The sequence below is a fragment of the Delphinus delphis genome, chromosome 5 (genome assembly GCF_949987515.2).
Source record: "Delphinus delphis chromosome 5, mDelDel1.2, whole genome shotgun sequence".
In the NCBI taxonomy this organism is placed as follows: domain Eukaryota; kingdom Metazoa; phylum Chordata; class Mammalia; order Artiodactyla; family Delphinidae; genus Delphinus; species Delphinus delphis.
Window position 1 is genome coordinate 120,640,837 of NC_082687.1, and position 24,516 is coordinate 120,665,352.

Sequence of the window (24,516 nt, forward strand, 5' to 3'; positions counted from 1 at the left end):
TGCAGGTTATGAGAGGCAAAGTTCTGAGAAGTTTGACAATAAAGAGTTAACTTGACTTAACCAAGAATTTCCTAAATTTACTTGGCCCCAGAACCTGTTTTTTAAGTAATTTCTGTTAGCCAAAATACATTTTGGGGAATGCTGTTCTAGGCAGGAGAATGCTGCTTCTGAATAGCAAAACAAATTTTGAACTTAATTTTAACTGAATTAATTAGATGATTATTTGTCCCTATGGCATTATCATCATCATGTAATATCTATTTTTTTGTTTTTCAACAGTCTGCTTAATATTGATAATGTAGTGTAACACATAGGTCATCCTCTTCAGGATCTTACATTCTGAAAATCTTTCATCACACTATAAGCAAATTAAGCATACACATTTTGTTTTCCCAATAGATATTTGCAAAAAAAAAAAAACTATACATCACAATCCCTCCATAAAGAAAGATAAATGCATTTGGTATTGTATTGAAGGGGAAGCTAGAAATGTGAGGAAACTCAAGGAAATACAAACCAAAAGATAATGGTGAGCAATTATATCTTATTTGTGAAGAATTGGTTAAAATAACTTTTAAAGAGTTTAAAGTTAGGCAGTAGTGTGGAAATTCTCATAAGTAGTTTATATATTTATGTACTCTTAAAATATGTTCATTAAAAAAAAATCTAAGTAGTTAACAGGGCCAAGTGGAGGCTAATTACACATGAAGGGAAAAAAATTCTCCATCTGTCACTCTTATCCGCTCACTGACACCGGATTAAGAAGGGAGTCAAGAGGCATTCATACTTTACTGGGTCTGCCTCTCATTCTAACAGAATTTAATTGACATCTGGCCCCTGTCCCCCAGCTCCTTGGCTGGATGCACAAGTGCCTCTTGTCTTTACCCTGCATGTTGTATAAACGTGTAGATGCCTCTTTTTTCTATGATGCTACAAAGGTAATTTTTTCTCCATTACTTATAGTCAAACTACAACTTCAAGCAGAAGAGAGAGGGGTTGTGTCTATCAAAGGAGTGTGTGCGAACCGTTACCTTGCTATGAAGGAAGATGGAAGATTACTGGCTTCTGTAAGTAATGTTTTCTCTTTTTGTACTTTTTTTTAAATTTAGCTTTTATTGCTATGAATTTACTAGTATTGGTATTATTAAATCTTTATTAAGGGTTTTACAGGTATATCATTTAATCTTCACATTCATCCTATAAAATAGAGTATTATACTCTATTTCACAGAGGCAAAAACTGAAGTTCTGAGGGAGTAATAAAGTAACCAAGAAAACACAGGTCATATGAGGCAGAGCCTGGATGGCACGCCAGGAGGGCATGCCAGGCAGTCTTGACTCTAGAGCAGGAACTCTAATTCACTGCATTTTACTGCCTTTGCTGCAAAGCTATTAAACTATAGTCTTATTTTTAAATTATATTTTTAATAAATTTATTTATTTACTTTTGGACGCATTGGGTCTTCGCTGCTGCACAGGCTTGCTCTAGTTGCGGCGAGCAGGGGCTACTCTTCATTGCAACGTGCAGGCTTCTCATTGCGGTGGCTTCCCTGTTGTGGAGCACGGGCTTCAGTAGTTATGGCACGCAGGCTCAGCAGTTGTGGCTCTAGAGCGCAGGCTCAGTAGTTGTGATGCACAGGCTTAGTTGCTCCACGGCATGTGGGATCTTCCTGGACCAGGGCTCAAACCCGTGTCCCCTGCATTGGCAGGCGGATTCTTAACCACTACACCACCAGGGAAGTCCCTAAAACTATAGTTTAAAAAAAATCTTTATATTGTGCATTTGTCTGAAGATCACTGGGATGGACATATAAAATTTTGAGTATGAGTTTTTAAGCTTATTTCAAATATGACATAGAAACACTTGCCATTTAGAGTACTATAAAATAGAGACAATAATGATTGTATCTCAGAGTTTTTGTGTGGACTGAATAATTTATATCGTGCCAAAATCAGGGTCTTATACATAATAGGTCCTCAAAATTGTTACTTCCTCATGTTACTTCTCATTTATATATAAGCTCATTAAGGGCAGGGACTTCTCTTTTTTTTTTTTACTTTTTATCACACTACTCCAGGTTCCTTGCTGCTGGCTAGTATTCTTTCCATTAATACAGGCTCCTTGTCAACTTCACCATTATTATTACAACCGGGATTGTATGTCTGTTGAGCAGACACTGTGTGGGGAATGACACAGGGAAGCAGATCAGTATGAAAGACACAGATTGTACTTCTGTCTCATTGGGGGAGTAGATAAGACATGTACCTAAAAGTGCGTGTATATACAAACCACAGCCATAATACCAATACCAGTAGCCAGTTGTATAGCACTTTATAGCCTTCCCCACAGAATGGATCTAATAGTACTGAGCAGTTGTGGTGTTTTGAGCTTAGTTTTTGAATTTTTTTCTGAGTGAAGATCTTTGGATTTCTTTTTAATTAATTTTTTATTGGCGTGTAGTTGATTTACGTTGTGCTAGTTTCTGCTGTACAGCAAAGTGAATCAGTTATACATACATCCACTCGTTTTTAGACTCTTTTCCCATATAGGTCATTACAGAGTATTGAGTTCCCTGTGCTATACAGTAGGCCCTTATTAGTTATCTATTTTATACATAGTAGTGTGTATATGTCAACCCCAGTGTCCCAGTTTATCCCTCCCCTTTTCCCCCCGATAACTATGTTTGTGTTTTACATCTGTGACTCTATTTCTGTTCTGTAAATAAGTTCATTTGTACCATTTTTTTAGATTCCACATATAAGTGATATCATATATTTGTCTTTCTCTGTCTTCACTTAGTATATAATTTCTGTGTCCATCCATGTTGTTGCAAATGGCATTATTTCATTCGTCTTTATGGCTGAGTAATAGTCCATTGTGTATATATTTACATCTTCTTTACCCATTCCTGTCGCTGGTCATTTAGGTTGCCTCCATGTCATGGCTATTGTAAATAGTGCTGCAGTGAACACTGCAGTGCATGTATCTTTTCAAATTACCGTTTTCTCCGGATATATACCCAGGAGTGGGATTGCTGGATCATATGGTAGCTCTATTGTTTTGTTTCTTAAGGAACCTCCATACTGTTCGCCATAGTGGCTGTACCAATTTACATTCCAACCAACAGTGCAAGAGGGTTCCCTTTTCTCCACACCCTCTCCAGCATTTATTGTTTGAAGATTTTTTGATGATGGCCATTCTGACTGGTGTGAGGTGATACCTCTTGGTAGTTTTGATTTTGTAGGATAAATAAGTCTCAGTGTAGTGGTGCTCTTTTTATGTAACTGAATAAATTTTAGAATCCTCTTCAATAGCTAGTATTTTTTGAGTGTACAGTATACTAGATACCATGCTAGGCATTAGGGTTATAAAACTGAATACAAAATGGCCTGTGCCTTTAATAAGTGACAATCTGGGGAGGCAGAAGTGTAAATAAGTATTCGTAATAATGTGTAAGGGGTGGCTTCGGTGTGTTCTTCTATATGCTGCATGTATGCATAGAAATAAAGGAAGGAGCGATTAAACTTGTCTAGATTGGCAAAAATGACCTACCAAGAGGATTTGACATAATGTAGAGGAAGGAGTTTATCAGGCAGTTCGGGAACAGAGGAATGGAGATCAGGATATAGATAATTCTAGGACATGGCACAGGCATGGATGCGGAAGGCTTACTAGGGGTTTCTCCAGAATTACAATTCACTCCTGCTGGAGTGTAAGGTGCAAAGGCAACAGAAGGTAGAGGGGAAAAGATGAGGCCGGAGAAGCAGGTAAACTGCCCGCTGAAGTACCTGATAGCACCATGCTGCTCTCGGCAGTGGGAAGCCGTAAAGCGTTTTAAGAGACACATGAGATTTGAATTCAAGAAAGAGCTCTCTGGCAGCAGCGCAGAGGACGGATTTGAGGGGTCCAAGGCTGGTGGAGACAGGCCAGTTAGAAGGCCATGGGAATAGTCCAAGCAAGTGATGATCAGAACCTGGCAGTGACAGGATGAAGAGGATGGAGTAAAGTGTGAGCACTGAGGCTGACCCGAGTTACGAGTAGAGTCGAGGAAAGAGTCAAAGATGACATCCAGGTTTCTAGTTTGGATGAGGAGGTAGATGAGAAAGGGGAAGAGGAAAAGAGCAAGTTCTGGGAAAAGGTAAGACAGGCTCACATTTATTTGGTCTTATCTAGTTTGAGGTGCCTAAGAAATTCAGGTGAAGATGTTCACTACATAGTTGGAGTTGGGGTCTGGAGTTTAGAGGAGAGGTGTTGTGTCGATAATAGATTTGGGCGTCATAAGCATATATGCGGCGGCTAAAGCAGGGGAAATGGATGAGGTTTCCTAGGCAAAAAAAAACATAGCTATGAAAGGCTGACTACTTGGAACTTTCACTTCTTCCACTGTTTTTTTTTTTTCTGCCAGCCTGTTGTCATCTCAAGGGATGATGTAATACTTTGGGAATCTACTGAAATAGCATTTAAAATATTTCCAGGACAGTGAATCAATGGGTAATTTTGGATGACCTTGACCTTGTAGAGAGAAGAGGGGATAACCCTACTCTTCTCACCTCAGGATGTAACAAAACACAGTGTGCATCACTTTGTCTCCTGCAATAGTGTTGATTTGGCTACTGTCAGACAGTAAAGGTGGTAGAGGAAAGAAAGTAAATACATACAACATTTGCTTCTGTCTCAACTATGGACAACGCTAGTCAAATTGGCACTAGTCAAAATGGTTTTAAAGCTCTAGACTTTGCTATGTCTGTCTTGTGACTTCAGATTGTTACCCTGTGGTTTTCCACTTAAAGAGATTAGAAGATCCAGTAATCTGGTAATCATGGTGGCCCTGTAAGATAGTCATTGGAGGGGTTATTTATCTTGAGAACACAGGCTGGAACACAGGTTCATCTGTAATGATAAAAATAATTGTCAAAACTGATGAAAACAGAAGCTACTCTACCTTATTTATTACATTTTTTTTTTAAAAAATTGAAGTATAGTTGATTTACTATGTTGAGTTAGTTTCTGGTGTAGAGCAAAGTGATTCAATTTTAAATATATATATATATATATATATATATTTCATATTCTTTTCCATTATAGGTTATACGAGATATTGAATATAGTTCCTTGTGATATATACACTAGGACTTGTTGTTTATTTTATACATAGTAGTTTGTATCTGCTAATTCCAAACTCCTAATTTATCCCTCCCCGCTCTTCCCCCTTTGGTAACCATAAGTTTGTTTTCTATGTCTGTAAGTCTGTTTCTGTTTTGTAAATAAATGTCAATGGACATTTAGGTTGAGAAGTTACTCTACAGTGAGTCTTTGAAACTACTGGAGTCTGTAAAAGAGGAGACAGTTTAAGACACTAGACCTAAAACCTGAGCTGTCTTCACATTCTTAGAGAATTCTCTACAAGTCAGAATTCAGAGAATTCTGACCTCTTCTCTTTGCACATAGGCATTAAGCTTCCCAAACTGTTGATTCTGTACCATCAGAAGCATAAAATAAACAAATAAAACAATAAAATAAAAGTGTTTTCTAATTTCTTCCTTAGCTAAGCAGGACCTTTCACAAGATTAAGGTCACAGCATTCTGTTTAGTCTTAAATATATTTCTGTCCCCTTGGATGTGTGTTAATTCTTCCAGATACAACAGATTTCCTTCAAGCTGGTACAGTAAGAGTTAATTTAGCAATGCTCAGAAATTTATCACAAACTCTGCAGGGACACTGCCACAGCTGTTACACATAAATGGAATATTCAGGATTTATCAGTTTTCTTTGAGGAAAGGCACCAGCCAAGATCCAGTTGTTCCAGCTCCTGTCACTGGATCTATTCCATGCCAAGGTCATGAGTCAATCTCTAGTCTTACCATTCAATTTGTGTGGCTCGCTGCCTTGCCTCTTCAGCAGCAATCCTTTTTCAGATTAGTCTGGGTGGGCTGTGTCAATTTTCAGATGAAAAAGTAAGTATCCCTGAAATAAGGGACACTTACCCCCAAACCAAGGAGGTGGTGTTGATTCAGGAGGTGGCATATTTTCCTCTGAGTCAGATCCATAGGCACTGAGCTGTCAACAATAGCAACTTTCAGGCAAGAAATTAAAAGTCTTGACCCTTGGCTATTAATAGCATCTGTTCCACTGTTTAACAGGTTGAGACGAATCACTGATGATGAAAGACACTGTAGCTGGGGATGTCAGCAGGGACCTCACTCAGGTGACAATGGGAAGAGACAACTGGCATGTAAAAAAGAAAAACAAAACAACTTTGGGATAAGTCCAGTGTTGTGACCAGTAGCCATCATTTGGGGATGCAGATGTTCCTTATTACCTAGAGACACTGGGGTTTATGAACTTGCATTTGCCAAAGGCATAATTCTTCCCACTCTTCTTCTACAGGGCCCCACCCCATTTCAGACTGCTATGTTACGGCACATCCCTGGGTTCTTCTGCATCTTATGCTGTGTGCGATTCCTACACTGATTTGTAAAACATTATAGTTTCCCCTCAGAAAGAAGAGCATGCTGGATAATAACACATTTTGGTTTCTAAGAGTCAGGTTAGGTTGATTACTACCAGTTGAGAGTATTAAAAAAGACTCAGAGTAACTGTATTTACCTGCCAAAGCCTAAATTTGGAGGCTGAAGTTGAGTAGTTCTTTAATATACAACAGACTCCGTATTCCATTCCATAGCAAAATAAATTTTGTTGCTATGAACAACAGAAGCCCAGGACAAATATTAGGATCTATGATTTCTTCTATGTTCAAAAATTGCATATAATGAGGTTAACTGTAGTCTTAAGTTTAAATCACCAAACAACCTCAGTGTTAGCACTGGTATGAAAAAATCTGCCTGGTCTTTAGCTGCTAGAAAGTTGCACATTGTTTTCTATATTATGCGACAGATTGTGATAACCTAAACAAAATAATTCAGTAAGTATTAGAATGTGTGTGATCTGTGTTGATCCGTAAGAGTCAAATATGCAAAAGTTATGTATCGTATCTGAGAATATATATTTAATTACTGTAAAAGTAAAATTTTTTTTACTTATTGAATAACTTTCTTACTTGAGGGGAAATGAAACTTAAAGAGATTTTTGAGGGTTCACTTATACAGAATGGTGATATATACTGATTAAATTTGTCAGAAAATGCAGTAAAGAAGAATATCATTTTTAAGAGATAAAATACTAGATTAAATGCAAAGGTTACTGCTTAATAAGAATTATTGCTTCTTTTAGAATCCAATCTTATAAAATTTTACATAAGCTACATATATATTACAATATTAAGATTAAATTTAAACATTTTACAATTTGTGTCTTTCTTAGTTTGTTCTGAAATACTCAACACTGATACTTACACATCATGTCTGTTTTTAATTCTCAGAAGCTGTGTAAGCAAAAGCATTCTTGGACTCATGTTGAGCAAACTCTCTCATAAGCCAAAACTGCAAAATCAAAGTACTGTAAAAGAATAAACAATCCAAAAAACAGAGCATGGGGGAGTGAGCATAAGGGTCAATCTAACATTTAGCAGTGCATGAGAATTCTGAGGCCAATACATAAGGACAGGGGATGGTGGGGGGCGGCAGGGGGAGGACAATTTACTCTAGTTCTTTTCTTATAGTATGCCAGGGCTTTAAGATTGTTTTAAAGGCTTAAAAATTGTTAAAGATTGGGAGGGATCTTAAAGATCATCTAACCCAGTCTTTTACAGATGAGAAAAGTAAGGTTCAGAGCAGTTAAGTGGCTCACTCAAAGATACAAGATAGTCAGGGATCAAGGCAAGACTGGAACCCAGGTTTCCTGGCTCATAAAGATCCTCGCAGATGTTGTTAGGATAGTCAATGGGCCAACTGGCTTAGTCTCCTCAGGGACTAAATCAGTCCATAAAATTAGACTATATTCTGTATTGCAGTACTTAGGCTGGATTTTCCTTGGTCTTAGTTCCTTTGTTCTTATTTAGATTTTGCAGTGCCATTGAATGGTATTTTTATTGTAACCTATATAAAGTTTCATTTATTCATTAATTTAGTAAATATTTATTGATCACTATGTGCCAGGCACTGATATAGCAATAGAATAGAAGAAAAACAACAGAAGAAAATCTCCACCCACCTGGCATTTATAGTGTGGTGAAATAAAGTGGATATGTATATATAAATAAATGATCTGTATTTGGATGTTGTAGAGCACAGAAATGAATGAGATGCTTTTTCCCCTCATAGTGTAACTAGAGTTACTAAATTCAGTTACTTGAGATTCTTTTTTTGTGGTCATACTTGTAGCCCTAAGGTCAGGTTTTTTTAAAAATAAATTTTGATTTTAGAATAGTAATAGGTTTACAGAAAAGTTGTGAAGATGCAGTACAGAGAGTTTCTGTATACTCCACACCCAGCTTCTCCATTAGTATGGTACACCTGTCATGACTAATGAACCAATATTGATACATCATTATTAGCTGAAGTTCATACTTTATTCATATTTCCTTAATTTTTACCTCATGTCCTTTTTCTGTTCCAGGATACCACATTTAGTCATCATGTTTCTGTAGTCTCCCTTAGATCATGAAATTTCCTTAGACTTGCCTTTTTTTGATTACTTTGACAGTTTGAGGAGTACTGGTCAAGTATTTGTTAGAAGGTCTTTGAGTTTGCCTGATGTTTTCCTCATGATTAGACATGGGTTATGAGTGTTTGGGAGGTAGATCACAGGGGTAAAGTACTATTTTCATTGTATCGTTTCAGGGAACATGCTTATAACTAATAATATTAACCTTGGTCAGCTGGCTGAGGTAGTGTTTGTCTCCACTGTAAAGTTACTGCTGTTTTCCCCTTTCCATACTGTATTTGGAAGAAAGTCACTATACACAGTCTACATTTAAGAGATGGGAGTCGGGGCGGGGGAGGTTTATGCTCCGTCTCCTTGAGGAGGAAGTATCTGCATAAATTATTTGGAATTCTTTTGTATGAGAAACAACTTCTTTTATTTAGTTAATCATGTATATCAGTATATATGCATGGATATTTATTTTGTACTTTGGGTTATAATCCAAAACTGTATTATTTTGTTGTTCACAGCTGTGTTGTTCACAGCTTTGGCTCTTGGGAGCTTTTTCATTTGGCTCCTGTATTCTTTGACATACCCCAGTCAATGTGGGGTTTTTTGAGCACTTCCTTATTTCATGTCCTCTAAGAGTGCTCCAGTCTCATCTTGTATATTCCCTACTCCAGCCCAGAATGAGCCATTTCTCTAAGGAGGCTTGGTTCCTTCTACTAGAAAGTGGCATCAGAAACCAAGATCTGGGCGTGCTTGTTGCTACCGAGGTGTGTCTGCTTCCAGGCCCTCTTATCTGACCGAGCAAGGAATATAGGCATATACCAACCTGGATATATATATATACATAATTATAAATATTTCTACATTTAACCATCTATATTTAACCATAAATATTTCTATATTTAAAAATGAGTACATACTGATGTTATCCAACCCTAATCCAACAGTATCACATGAACCATTTTAGCGTTCCCTGCTGGCTTGTCTGTAACTACCCACTCCAATAGTGAGAAACGTGGTTCCTACCATTTCCTAGGGTCAGTTTTTCATTATGTATAAATATCTCACATCAGTTTACTTTCTTTTTGAAATTTCAAAGTAAATTAAATATATAGGCAAAATACAAATCAAACTATTTAAAATGTTGATTATGCTTTTTCAAACTCTGTTTGATTCTTTCCTATTCAGATGCCCCTACAAGGGGTCAGATTTCCAGCACCATCTTTAAAATCATTAGCATCACTGTTACCAGTATCAACAAATGGTTATTGTGCCCCTTATATAGGACCATAAGCTAAGCTAGTTCATGTGGATAATGTTCAGGCAAGTCTTGAGGTGTGGCCTACCGCTGATGCATGACAGATTTATATTACTCTCATACATGTACATCTACATTCATTTTTTAGATTCCATACCTTTTAGAATTGAGAATATGGATTGGAATTATTGTAACTTAAAACACTTCTCAGCATTCCAAATAAATTAGTACTTTTCAAGTTCCAATTCTGTGGTTATTAGCATTAGTAAGAGGGAAAGAAGGTTAAGTGATTTGTCTCTTGCAGAGTATGCGCTCAGTAAACACTCTTTATCTCCTTTAGGACATCTAATATTTATCTCAAACTCAACATGTCCAAAACTGAATTCCTAATCTTTCTCTATAAAACCTGTTCCCCCTCACAGCTTTCCCCATCTCAGCAAGTCCATCATCTAGAACATAAACTTTAGTGCCACCCTTGATTCCTCTATATCTTACACTGCACATCTGATGTGTCAGGAAACTGTTGACTCTACTTTCAGAATACATCCAGAAGCAGACAGCCTCTTACCATCTCTGCTGCTACCAGCGTGGTCTGAGTCTCCCTCTCTGTCTAGGTTACTGAGCAAGCCTCTAATGGAATATCTGTATCTGCATCTGCCTTTGGCCCAGAGTAATCTTGACAGCCAGAGTAATCCTGGAAAAATGTCAGATCATGCTCAGAAGTCTACAATGGCTTTTCAGTTTCTCAGGATAGAAGCCAAAATACTTACAATAGCCTATAAATCTCCTATCTCATTACCTCTCTGACTTCATTTCCTTTCCCCTTCAAACCCTCTGCTTCATTTCCACTGGCCTTGCTGCCCTTCACACACTTCAGGCATGATCCTGTTGTAGGGATTTTACACTGGCTTTTCCCTGTCTGCTTGGGATGCTGTTCTCTGGTATCTGGAGGGTTAACTCCAGCTCCTTCAGGGGTTTTTGCTCAAATATCACTTTCTCAGTGGAGCCTACTGTGGCCGTGCTATTTAATACTGCAGCCTAATCTGTACCCACACCATCCCCCATCCCGCTTATCCTCTCAGTTTTACTTTTTCCCATAGGATTTATCGTATTGTAGCATACAATTTATTCAGTTATGCTTACTGCTTATTTTGTGTCTCCCCCAGTGAGAATCGGACCAGCACAAAGGCAGGGATCTTTGTTCAGTTTTGTTCACTGATGTATCCCAGCGCCTAGAAGAAAAAAGTTACGTTAAATGAATAAATGCATTATTTGAGCTGTGTGCTTTCTGTATCCCAAAATTATTCTTAAATTAAAAAAAATAAAGGAAAATAAAGGAAAATGTAATTTGATGAAAAGGTGTCAGATGGATACATGGGCAAAGGGTATCCACAATCTGAAATAAGTTACTAAGAGCCTTGAGTTTATTTATTCTCCCGATTTTATTTATCTATTTATTTTTTTGGAGTATAGTTGCTTTACAATGTTGCATTAGTTTTTGCTGTGCAGCAAAGTGAATCAGCTATACGTATACATATATCCCCTCTTTTCTGGATTTCCTTCCCATTTAGGTCACCACAGAGCACTGAGTAGAGCTCCCTGTGCTATACAGTCGGTTCTCATTAGTTATCTGTTTTATACACAGTAGTGTATATATGTCAATCCTAGTCTCCTGATCTATGAGCCTTGAGTTTTAGATTCCTCATTTGTTAATGAGTATATGTGATACATTATGTCAGAGGATTGTTGTGGTATTTAAATAAAGTGATATGCACGAGAGCAGTCAATAACCATGAATTAAGGGATTTCCCAGCTCCTGGGCCTATATAAAATAAGGCTTGAAGGCAAGGTACAATTTGTTGTAAGCCTTTAGAAGCTACTTACCCACTTCCTCTGTGATGTCCTCTGAAGATCTCCTTTTCTCTTAAGTTTGAAATGGTGAGCAGTTAAACATTGAGTATAGGAAAAAAGCTCTGTGAATATGTTTATAAAGGTTAAAAAAATTACACTGCATCAGTTTTTAACAGGATTATTGACATCACAACCAATGAAGATGATTTGTAAACTTAGGATGGAGAGAACTGAAAATTGCTTAAAATGGGATGTTAGATGCATGCTTTTATTGAGACTGAATTTTGGCTCTACTACCCATTAAAAAAGTGCAGTTTGTTTTCAAGGGCACATTAGCTGTTTAGTAAACTTACATGTCTGAGTGTTCAGCACAGAGGCACAATTTCCTTCTCTCCCCTCTGTGTAAAAAGGTACAAGTAACCTCTGTTTTTTTTAAAAAAAAAACAAACTGTGGTTTCCATAATGTATCAATATTATCCACTTAATCCCTGGTACTATTTCTTTTCTCTAAAATACTAGCAACTGGCTGAGAAGGCAAATATTACTGGCATGGTATGTATCCCAGTTGGCCAAGCATTATAGGGAGTGCTAACTAGCAAGGTGGGGCACCCTGTAGGCTGACTGAACACCAAAAAATGAGCATATCAACGTCCTGAGGATAACTGACTGATGTGGTTTAGGTCTATTTCTGGGAAATTAGCCCATGAAGCTCAGTGCTGACCTTTCATGTTATCTTTATGATTACATGCCTTTTCCTTTCACTCTTTACTTTTCGACTCCTGACCTTAAACCTGGAATAGAGAAAGAGGAAGATTTTTATTGGTGGCACTAAAAAGTGACAAGATAAAGTAAAACAGGTTAACTTCAGTTAACAAAGGAAGCACAATAATTTCACCAAAGGTAGCAAGTATTGGCTACAGAGTATCCGTGCCACTGTTATTACATTTGAATCTCTTTGAAACTCATGAGACAGTCCTGGGTATCGTATAGCTGGGTCCTCGTGCAATATATGCTTCTTTGTAAGGCTACCTGTGATTTATTTGCACTTAAGTTACTTTCTTAGTAAGTTACAAAAAAAAAAAAGAGCAAACTAGATAAGTTTGCATTTCAGTTTTTAAAAGTTCAGTTAACAGTAGTCAAAACATTAAAGCCAAGTAAATATCCAGTAAAATTCTTATCTCTAGAAGCCGACTACAGGAGCTATTAATCACTTTTAGGTCTTTCTTGTTACTGGATGTATGTCCCTTTTGGAGACCACTGAAATCTATGTTCATGGGATGTTTCAAGTCTGAGCCAGTGTGGTTCCTACACCACCTGTGTGCTCCTGCTGCCTAGCACCTGACCTGTCCATCGTGGGGCTGGAGAATGGTCCTTGGACTGCTCCTCCGAAGAAATGTGCTTGAAACTGTCCTGCTGATACGCTGTGTTCCTGTCCTGTGTCTTTCTGCAGACTCAGATTGTGTCAGATTTTGGCCTGTTGAGTCTCACTAGTTTGATCGTCCTGTTGAACCCAAAGCACTGTGTACTGTCATTAAATATTTAACCTGAAAAGTATGACAACAACTACTAATTTTTCCTTTGTTTTTCAGAAATGTGTTACAGACGAGTGTTTCTTTTTTGAACGATTGGAATCTAATAACTACAATACTTACCGGTCAAGGAAATACTCCAGTTGGTATGTGGCACTGAAGCGAACTGGGCAGTATAAACTTGGACCCAAAACAGGACCTGGGCAGAAAGCTATACTTTTTCTTCCAATGTCTGCTAAGAGCTGATCTTAATGGCAGCATCTGATCTCATTTCATATACCTCATGAAAGAAGAGGTATATTTTAGAAATTTGTTGATGAAAGGAAAAGAAAAATGTATACAGCTATCTGCTCAGTTTACGTAACTGGTCAGATAACCTTTTATCTAACAGTAAAATATTTAACCATTGCCTTAGTAAAACAACAACAACAAAAATTCCTGGAAAATGCATAGACTTCCACTTTTTATATAGAATTTGCCTTTATCCAGTGAAGCTTACTTACAGCTACAATCTTTTTCATACATTTGCTTCATTTGAAAAGAGGCTTTTAAAATGTGCATACGTACAAACAAGTTTTCTTCATGGAAGTCACAGACATTAGAAAATTTAAGTCAGATATTTAGTTAACCCAAATGTCCACTACTTCTTATAATACGGCACACATTAATCTACAGGTACAATTTACTTAAAACATTTTAAAATCATGTAAATATAAATTTAATCCATGCCTGTCATAGTTTTATAACTGTCTGGCAGTTCCTTGTGATAGATTTTATAGAACAAGCCTGTGTAAACTGCTGGAAGTTCTTCCATGGTCAGATCAATCTTGTCAAACCCTTCTCTGTATCCATACAGCAGCAGCCTAGCAACTCTGCTGGTGATCGGAGTTGTATTTTCAGTCTTGACTAGGTCACTGAGATCCATCCACTCACACCTTAAGCATTCATGCTGGCAAAAATTTATGGTGAATGAATATGGCTTTAGGCGGCAGATAATATACATATCTGACTTTCCAAAAGCTCCAGGATGGGTGTGCTGTTGCCGAATACTCAGGAGGGACCTGAATTCTGACTTTATACCGGTCTCTTCAAAAACTTCTCGAACTGCTGTATCTCCTATATAGAAGAAAATGTACAAATCAGTAAGGATCACATTTTTAGGAATTTAATCATCAAAGATTTTCAAGAAGCATTTTCTAAATGCTCAAAAAGCACAACTTTACCCTAAGAAAATAAAGTTTTCAATGTAAACTCTTTGCCTTACTGGACATCCTGAAGTACCGAAGTATTTTCTTACCAATGTATATCTAAGAAGCTTTTGAAATACTGACTATTTCTTTGGCTGCTACTTGCAGGCTTACCCACTTATATATATATTTTGAAAGTCACATTTTAAAAAATTCTTCCTGCTTTATTTCCCCAGAGGTGAAAGCATAGGTTGCAAAGCTGCAGTTAATATTCCTACGTATTTCTTCATTATTATCCTGTTCCTGATTACCCATCAAAACTGCCTAAATTTATAAACATCAGAATTGAGAAAAAGTGATCCACTCTTCTTTATAAAAGTCTGGACAGCTACAGAACGTACTGAACTATGAAATGATTCAACTCTCCCCTGGTCTCTCCTAGGACTGTCAAGCCTCTGAAATCATAGAGCAGACTCCTTTATAACCATTTTGTTATGCTCTTGTAGTTATCCTGTGAGTGGAATCCCACCATGGTTAATTTTTTGGCATTTTCTTTGTTCCCTGCATTTCAAAGAACTTGGATTCATTCTTCCAACAGCAAAATGCTGCAGTCATTTCATCAGAAGTTTTCAAAAAACTTGCAATTTACAGAATTTTATAATACAGCTAGGGTTTTCACATTTTATAAGGTTGATTTTTCAATAATATGCAAATTTCTGGGACAGGATTTTTATTGCCAATAACTTATTTTTGGCTGCTTTTTCTAAATATCCAGATGAACCTCCTACATGGGATTTCTCTAATTTTATGATGCTCTGTCATTGTCTCCCAAAGTGTTTTATGAGAAGCCCCTAAAAAAGCTGCCTTCCTTGCCTATTTGCTGGGAAGCTTCACAATTGCCACAGGTACAAATTTTTGTTCAACTACCCTTTAATGCCTCCATTTTCTTGTTTGCCAAATTGTCAGTTATATTTGTCTTCTTAGTAGTCCTACTAGTGAGGAATAGGCAAGGAAGAGCAAGTCGTTGAAAGAAAAAAAAATGTCTCGTTGTTTTTTCTGATAAACAGCTCTGGAAATATGCACAGGAAAAGTGTTTAATATATAAGATGTTTGTCTGCCATACTTGAATATATGTGGACTTTCCTTATAATTGAGATTTGCCTTAGGTCAAACATGGTTAGAAATTATATTTTTAAACTGAAAACATAAAAGAAGAATTTATATGTTAAGAAAAGGAAAACTTGCCTTAATAAGAAAGATAATTTTTAGTAGTATACATGTTTGTTACTAAATTTGTTAAAGATTGTGGCAGTAGTCTTAAATTTTACATGTCATTTGCTGATCTGAGTTAAAAATTGTTTAAATGTTTATTTTTTTTCTTTAAACACTTTGAAAGATGACCATGGGGGTCTTGTTTAGCTTTCAGCAACACTAATCAAGAGTTTGGCATTTAGTTCCTGAGTCTGGCCTGTTGGTGTGTTATGGAAGCACAGGACGGGGCTGGTGAGCGAAATCTGCCCTGCTCAGCAGTGACCACAGCAGTTGATTCAAAATTGGCGCTGTCTGGGTAGTGTGATCCGTTTAATTTGAATCCATGATATTGACTAGACTAAAAACTGAATGGGCAAATAAGCGCTTTTGTATCTAGAAGAACCCGTTCCATCTTAAGATTGAAATCTCTTCTCCAAAGATTTTACCATGAAATTAAAGATTTTTCTATCTAGATAAAGTGCTTTATTCTCGTGTACCTTTATTATTTTAATGTACTGTAAGCTAAACTGAAATAACTGTTTTATAGGTTTGAAGAACATAGGAAAAACCAAGAGGGTTTTGTTTTTATTTTTGCTGGTTGAAAGATATGTTTAAAAACGTCATAGTGTTTTGTTTAGTTAAAGGACAATAATGAAATGGAATTTATATTTGTTATTTCTATTTTCTAATATTTAATAGGATTAGATTGAAATAAAAGGAAAAACTGTGCAGAATATGGGTTTTTCTGGTGTTTCCCTCTGACTCTGGTACACTGATGAACTCTGATCAGACCCCCCTGCTTTAAAGACCTTTGGCTATGCAGGGATGCTCTTCCTGTCAGTGGTAATGAGATTTTTTTTCAGGAAGGCAGCTTCTCCATTTTTAACCTTGTACATGTATTGTACTCTTAGGGTATTATATTATATGAAAACCTAAGGATTGCATTCTATTTTGTATACGCCCCCTTAATGTTTTGCTTTTTTTTTTTTAAAGCACTACGGACAATAGTGCTTCATTTACCTAGTAGTATCAAAGAATGAATGATTCCAAACAAATGTGCTTCTCAGTTAACTACTGTTTACTGCTTAAGAGCCAATATGAATGTTTGCACATTTGTGATGGCAGTATACCTAAAGTATATTACATACTTTCCTAAAAACAGAGCTTAAAGAAAATAATTTAAATAATTCCTGGATGATCTGGCTTCATCATTAAGAATAATCTATTATTTTACTGTTACAAAATAGAAATGCTCTCTATACATAGTCTTCCAGATCTCTACTGTCAGTTATCATTTCTAGCTGCTTTCACGGTTTTATCAGTTCTGAGGCAAAGCTTCAATTTATACTACTCCTAGGTAGTGTGGTGAATGCCAATTGCTGCTTTTTTCTTACTTCCACATAGTGAGGTGTATATACGATCTCTGAATAGGTGGGTTGTTGTGACAACCACAAACACACAAAGAAAAGTAGTGAATTCCTAATAATATGGACTTGAAGTGTTCTGGAGTACACTCAAACCTACAATTATACACATTTGGCTTGGAAATGTGTTTCTCCATTTAAATATATCTGAAACTCAGACTATCCATAAAAACTCAAATGAGAAAAGTCAATTCATTTGAGAAGGCAAGACTCAGAAGAGGAAGCTACACAGACCTTCTCCTGTAGACTGCTGTTTGCCCGGTATCAACTGGATAAGGATGTAAAACATAAACTTAACTAGTTCACATGATGTCATATCACATAAGGATAGTGTGAGATAATCAGGAGCTCTAGAATAAATGCCCTTCTCTTTCAACACTTGCACCACTACAAAATCCTTTTTATTTCAACAGAAGGCCTAGCAAACTCTAAGCAAAAGGTCAGTAAGTTCCTAAAAAAACAAAATTTGCTATGGATATATCTGAATGTAGTGAATTTACTTATAGGATATTAGGAGTTGATTCTATACTATGTATAGGGCATTTTTAATTTGTGGAACATTAAAAAAATCTTTTCAAGTATATATATATATATATTTAAAATACTTAAAAATAATTTAGGACATTGCCTTCATATAAATGATGGCTAAAGAGACTAGGGGACATACATATTGAGGAAAAAGTCATAGACCAATAATACTGATATGAAATGAGTTCATTTATTATGATAGGGACTGCACTTGACCCAATGGTTTAAGGAATAGGTAGGAAAACTCAGTTTCTATTCTTTCCTTCCTGTAAAATCCTGACATAATGAGCTCAGTAAATTGTTTTAGGAAGTTATCTCTCATTTCAGACTTTCTCAAATGAGACATTTTACTATGTTTTGGCTTTCTATCCAAAATAAACAGTAGATAAAATTTTCATAAACAGAAGAATTATGTCATCACTGTTCTATAATTGACTTTATAAATAATTCTTATTTCACAATTCATTTAAAAGTTACTCTTCATCTTTGTGTGATAGAATGCTCAAGAATTTGTTTTATCATAGTTTAATTCCAACAATTTTAGTTATATTCAAAATAACCCTTAATGCTAAACTTGACTGATGTACATCCAAAGCTTCTCATTTTCAAGCAAATTAATCTAGAAGCAGTCCTAAGCAGAAAAACAGGTGTTATGCTCCTAATGGTATTATTTATAACAATGAAATAAGTTGTAATATTAGAAGTTTTGCTGCTAATTTTATATCATCCCTGAAGTAACTTCACTGAAATTTTCTGACTTAGCCTAAACCAATTAGAAAAGTTAAAATCTTATTCTCAGCTCTACAGCAAGAAAGTAAACATATGAATTTCCTCAACATTTTCAAGTCAATTAAAGATATGTAATATACACACCAATATCTTCTCCAGGCTCTGACAGGCCTCCTGGAAACTTCCACATATTTTTCAACTGCAGTATAAAATCAGAAAATAAAGTTAACATACCTTTTATTCACTAACATACACAAACACACACAGATGCCACAAAATTTACTCATAATTGGTCAAGGTGGTTGAGAATTTATTTTTTGGTAATTACACGCAAATTTTTTTCAGCTTCCTTCCTCACGCCTCCCTTCTTTTTAGGGATAACTGGTGACTTGTGAAACCTTTTCCCACCTTTTTCTTCAGGAACTAGAAGTGGTTTTGTTTGGTTAATGTGATAAATTCTGTATGAGTGAAACAGTGGGGGGGAAACATCTACTGAATTTGTGTAGTTAAAAAAATTTTGCTGCTAGTTTACTAAAAAATAGAGGAATCTTACTGATGCTGCTATAAATAAGTAGAAAATACAGTATAAATTTAATCACTAAAGTATGCTACTTTTAATTTTCACATTTACTTTCTGTATTGTGTCTAATCAGATATGTTCATCTTAAGATTTCTCTTATTCTCTGTGTTAATGATTTTATGTACAAATGTAACTGCTTTTCATGGGAAGTGTGAATAAAATTGATTAGTTTAAGTTTGTGGCTTTTTGTATAACATTTCTTTTTTTGATGGGGAGGGGCAGGTGGGATGATCTGACTAGGAATGGGGATAAATGTGGAAAATTTATTTTAAATAATTCTGAAGTGACATGGGACAATATTCTTATGGCTGACACGATTATTTTTTCCTGTTAGGATTCTGTTGTATCAATCCATCACCATGATAAAAGCTGAAGAATGAGAAATTATGACATGCTCATAAAGGTACTGCAGCTTGGAGCCAGTATACCTTATACTCTTCATTCATAAAACAAGTTTATGGACCTTTACTGGTGTGCTTTGTGACCCACTCATTTCCTGCGCAAGAGCTTCTTAAAGAATGTGTCATTTCCCAACTATGCTAGGTTGGAGCCCAGTGGCATGGTTCCCAGAGTTTCCACAGACTTGATTATGTGGGTACAGAATTGAGGCTTACCACCCTTCTGTGTCTGGCTCAGACTTGAGATTAATTTATAAAGCATATTATGTTTTACTTTTTAAATGTAGAAATATATCTCTAAGAATATCTCAACATTAAATGTACTGTCTTTGGGGTTCCATTTTGAAATTGTTCCAGAAGCAATGTTTCCACAAAAACTATGCAGTCTTTTGTCTGCTAGTATATTAAACTTCACCACCATAAATTGTTTCTAACAAAAGATGTTATATAATAGGGCAAATCCTCCAAAACAAAATCAACTTTTAAAAATCTTTACCTAGACCTGATTATAAATAATTGGAAACTGTTGATTAAATTTGGAGATATGAACTTATTAGAAGGGGAAAATGCTAGCTGTAAGGATTGAAAACAGCTCACACACATTTGATTTTGATTATTTAATAAACCTTAGGTATGGAAAGATTATTTTTATGCTGGTGATTAGTTTGCGATATTTTCTGGCATCAATTAGGTTTAAAGAGCTTATTTTAAAACAGCTTCCTCCTCCCCAAAAGCTTGAGCTTACAGTTAGTTCTAAGTGGTAGGTTGAGAGGCCTAAGTTTGAAAAACCTGGTTAATACTGTAGATATGATAGATCAGTGGAGGCACAAATAGGTCTTCTCACTTTTTTTTTTTAACGTTAAAGAATACTCCCACTAGCTGGGTTTAGCAATATAATAAGTAATAATAAATATTACTAGGTAATGTATATTGAATGTCCACTATGTTCCAGATACTATGCTAAATGCTTTAATAATTATACACATTTAAACTTTATAGTAACCCCACAAGAAACTATTACTGTTCCCATTTTTATTTTTTTCCATTTCTTTTTTTATTGAAGTATAGTTGATTTACAATATTGTGTTACAGCAAAGTGTACAATTGTACAGCAAAGTGTACAAGTGTACAGCAAAGTGATTCAGTTATACATATAAGTTTTTCAGATTATTCTCCATTACAGGTCATTATAAGATATCGAATACAGTTCCCTGTGCTATATAGTGAATCCTTACTGCTTATTGTTCCCATTTTAGAAGTGATGAAACTGAGGACAAATAGGTTAAATAATTTACCTGGAGTGACACAGTGTGTAGCAAAACTCACAGTTAAAATCCAGGCAATCTGATTCTAATCATCTTTTAAGAAATTTAAAAAGTTGGTTTGCTATTTTCATACTAATTCTTTACCACTATTTGCTGCTTTTTCATGTATCTTTTGCTCTTCAGATCTCATTGGAACATTCTACATAAACCCAACCAGAATCTGTATCTTAGTCTTATGTTCCTCCAGGGTTTGTGAATTTGAACTAAAACCTAGTTTGGTATCAAACGTCTTTGTATCTACCTCTCGCCTGTGAGTTCCCTATCAAGAATCGTTTGATTGGCATGAGATTTATTACTCTGCTAGTGATTTACTACTACTCTGCTAGTGATTTACTGTTACTCCACTAGTGATTTGCTATTACTCTACTAGTAATTTACTGTTACTCTAACACTTCCAGTATATTGTTTCATAGGGGAAAAATTACTGAGGAAGGGGTAAGGTTGGGTTTTGAATATGAACAGTAACCCATAGTTTCTGTTTTCATCTTTGTTCTCCCTTCCAATAAAAGACAAAACATCTCTATGCTTCAAGTGTAAAATTCCAAGATCCTTTTCTCCCTAATCTTAAAAAAGGTACTTTCCACTCTCTTCTAAAAGAAATACTCTACTCAGACATTCTCTTGCCTCTTTGCTTGTTGGGTCCTACCCAACATTCACATATATGACCCCTCCCTGCTTTGAGTGAGTCAGGTCATCTAGTTCCTGAAGCATATCTGATCTGATTTTTACATACTACGAAAGGCAGTTATCCTTTTAAGTTATAAAAATGTGTGATTTTTTTTTGCGGTACGCGGGCCTCTCACTGTTGTGGCCTCTCCCGTTGCGGAGCACAGGCTCCAGACGCACAGGCTCAGCGGCCATGGCTTACGGGCCCAGCCGCTCCGCGGCATGTGGGATCTTCCCGGACCAGGGCACGAACCCGTGTCCCCTGCATCGGCAGGCAGACTCTCAACCACTGCGCCACCAGGGAAGCCCCAAAATGTGTGATTTTAAAGCATAGTCAGAGTAATTCCAGCATATTGTAGAATGGTGAATGTGATGATAAATTTTTCCTATACGTTTGCCAATTATAAATCTGATGTTTGTGTGTGGGTGTGTGCGTGCACGTGTGTTTGTAGGTGTGAGTGTAAAACAGAAGTGTGTAAATGATGTACAGTGGTCCCATCAATCACTGGAACCTCCTTCCTTCCTCGGTGTTAGGAACTGCTAGCCCCAATAGTAAGCATTTTGGATATCAACAAAGGGTATTATTTTTTTAATGCATTCTTCATACTTAACAGAGTGTAAGATATTTTCTGTTAAGGCAATTTCAAGTTTAATACCACTGTTTCTTACAAAACCTATCCTGAAGATAAACTCAAGTTTATTTTAGCGTTTCTAGAATGGGTAAATAGGAATGACTCATTTTCTGATCCTTTTTCTCACTATTTTTCCAACCCCACAGACATCTTCTGTTTTCCTAAGCAGATGATTCGCTTCAGGATCTTCCCTGGGTGTGGCTGCTGAAATCCTAACTAGGAATTTGTGTAAACAGAACCCCCCAAAGACTATTAATTTCTTTCAAATAGAAATTGTCTAATCTCAAGAACCTAGAACAAGGGTACAGACTTGCTAGCCTCTTCCTTTTGGTTCTTATATTATTTGACTTTATCATTCTTCCCTGACTCAAACTTGGTCAGATGCCTGATCTCATTATCTTTTCTTTTCACTGTTCTGGTCTTTAATGCTACTACTCTCACTCTTCAGAATTCAGAGCCACTGTGTTTAGATAAATCTAATTAACTACAATATTATCACTGTTATGCAACAGATGCTACCAGAGATGTCTTAAGTTTGTTCATTCATTCAATAAAAATTTACTGAGTGCTAGGTTTAGGCCATACAGAAAATTAATGCACAATATAGCAAGGCTAGTCATTCTCTTTCTCCTTATACTACTGTATTTTTCTTAATAACATTCACCATCACTTTATATATTATTTATTCATTCACTTATTATTTGTATCTTACCTATTTGAATATAAGCTCCAGATGGAGAAACTTTGTTTTGTTCACTAATGTTTACTTAGAGCTTAAAACAGAGCCTACAACATAGTTATGTACAGGAACTCAGTAATGTTTGGCAAATGAATGAATAGGTCCCTACCATTAACTCAGCTCTTTAGCACCTGGTTTACAAGGTCAAGCCACTGTTAGGTCTTTTGTTCCTCAAAATCATGGGGCAGGGACAAAGGAAGGGACTATATGGGTAGGAAAGGAGAAAGGACATGTTTTAAGTATTTCAGCTTTGAGTCTGAGTGTGCATTTGCTCATGCAAAGAAAGGAGAAAAAATGGCTCAGATGTCTGAAAATAACGCTAATTAGTTATTTACAGCTAATAGCTATCATTTATGCTTAAATTCCACCTAACACCAAAATAATTACAGAAATTAAATATGATTTAGTCTCACTTTATACTTTTTATTACATTGAGCTATACATTAATACTCAGTTTTTATATTTTATTGCTGTTAGATAGATCTCTGTTCATAACTTAAATCAAAACCCTAAGTAAGAGTATCACTTCTATTTAATTCACAAAGAAACCAAAGTCTTATATAATTTGAATTTGTTTCTAGCTTCTGCCAATCCCAACTGCCTAGAAGCACAGTGGGGATCATGATTAGGTTCTGAGCAGCAGTACTTTCTCACTCTTAAAGAACCAATCACTGGCAAGACTGAAAATCAGCAAATGAAGAATCTGGATGCCCAGTGTTCTAGTTTGGAGGTTCTCAAACTTGACCGTGCACCTACAACACCTGGAGGCCTTGTTAACACACAAACTGTTGAGCGGCATCCCCAGAGTTTGATTCATCAGGCCTGGGGGTGGGGCAGGGGTGTGAGAATGTGTGGTTTCTAAGAAGTTGACACTATGATTGTCCCTCAGCTTCAAATTCAGCCTCTGTGCTCTGCCTAGTGATGCTGGAGCTGGGACTCTGCTAAGCAGTTTCGGTCTTGCCAACTGACTCCGTTAGGCTCCACCAACAGACTGCGAGGCTGGAGGAGGAAGAAGGGAGCAGCTCCTCCTGTCTGCTTCCTGTGGGCTTCCCATGTGCTTGTGGTTCATGTATTGCATCGGCATGCTGCTTCATTCTGGCAGCAGCAGTTCCTTCCCATAGCAACAGCCAAATCCACTTTGCAGTTTCCTAGCATTTCCAACATGAGCTTCATTGTGTCCCCTCCCCAGAGACACCGGCCAGCTGATGCTGGGTCCCAGGCCCTCTGAGTTCAGAGACATCAGCAGCTGAACAGCATTTCTTATTAGAGATTTGATTAGCTATGTGCAGTCCCAAATGAAGGGATGCACAACCTACCAGAATGGTATAAAGATTACCTTAAACTGAAGACATATGAGATACAGCAAGATGCAGAAAGAAGCCTTTTCTGAGATTCCCTTTATCTGATTAAAGGTAAAGCTTTCTGAGGACAAAGCTGCCATAAATCCTTTCTGGGGAGCTTCCAGCCAGGAAGGAAACTAACCTTCAGCACCTGGTGAGAAACTGCATACACAAACTTTATTAGAAGCTGCCATAACTTCTAAAATTACTCTTTATATCCTTCACTTAATCATGTCCCTTTTCTCCATAATAATTTTTCTTCACACAGTTTTGTTCTAAGCTCTTTTTTTTTTCTTTAGGCCAAATATGTACTGTTTAAGTATCATCGTTGGCAACTGAACTGAATGGAACTGTCAACCTAAACAATAGACAGTGGCATCTGTACTATGTATTAAAAAAAGCGAAAAACTACCTCCCTAAAAAACAAACCCCATTCAAGTGAAGTCTTTTGTATCCTATGCAAAGTATGGTAGGCATTGCCATAAAACTACTGACTCCCTCAAAAAAAATCCAAGTTTTAATTCCATT

At 36.5% G+C, this 24,516-nt stretch overlaps 2 protein-coding genes and 1 long non-coding RNA gene across 5 annotated transcripts in view; 1 reads left to right on the forward strand and 2 right to left on the reverse strand.

The window, feature by feature from the left end:
* FGF2 (fibroblast growth factor 2) overlaps positions 1-13,452 on the forward strand; it is a 54,877-nt gene extending 41,425 nt beyond the window's left edge. Inside the window, exons 2-3 of the mRNA XM_060012949.1 lie at positions 964-1,067; positions 13,250-13,452. Coding sequence (XP_059868932.1) covers positions 964-1,067; positions 13,250-13,435 — 290 coding nt within the window. The 3' untranslated portion in view covers positions 13,436-13,452. The remainder of the gene's footprint in view (positions 1-963; positions 1,068-13,249) is intronic.
* Positions 1,088-13,217, reverse strand: LOC132426148 (uncharacterized). The gene is made up of 3 exons (XR_009519612.1): positions 10,953-13,217; positions 5,986-6,226; positions 1,088-4,890 (listed from the first exon to the last, which is right to left on the reverse strand). It is a non-coding gene; the product is annotated as an uncharacterized lncRNA (long non-coding RNA).
* Positions 13,453-13,503: 51 nt separating the features above from the next.
* The window catches only part of NUDT6 (nudix hydrolase 6), a 40,415-nt gene continuing 29,402 nt past the window's right edge, over positions 13,504-24,516 (reverse strand). For 2 of the 3 annotated variants that reach the window (XM_060012947.1, XM_060012946.1), the window contains exons 4-5: positions 18,453-18,507; positions 13,504-14,305 (exon numbers count right to left, since the gene is read on the reverse strand). In XM_060012947.1, coding sequence (XP_059868930.1) covers positions 13,908-14,305; positions 18,453-18,507 — 453 coding nt within the window. In that variant the 3' untranslated portion in view covers positions 13,504-13,907. Of the gene's footprint in view, positions 14,306-18,452; positions 18,508-23,984; positions 24,004-24,516 lie in introns of those variants that run through there. The other variant, XM_060012948.1, reaches the window with a different exon arrangement.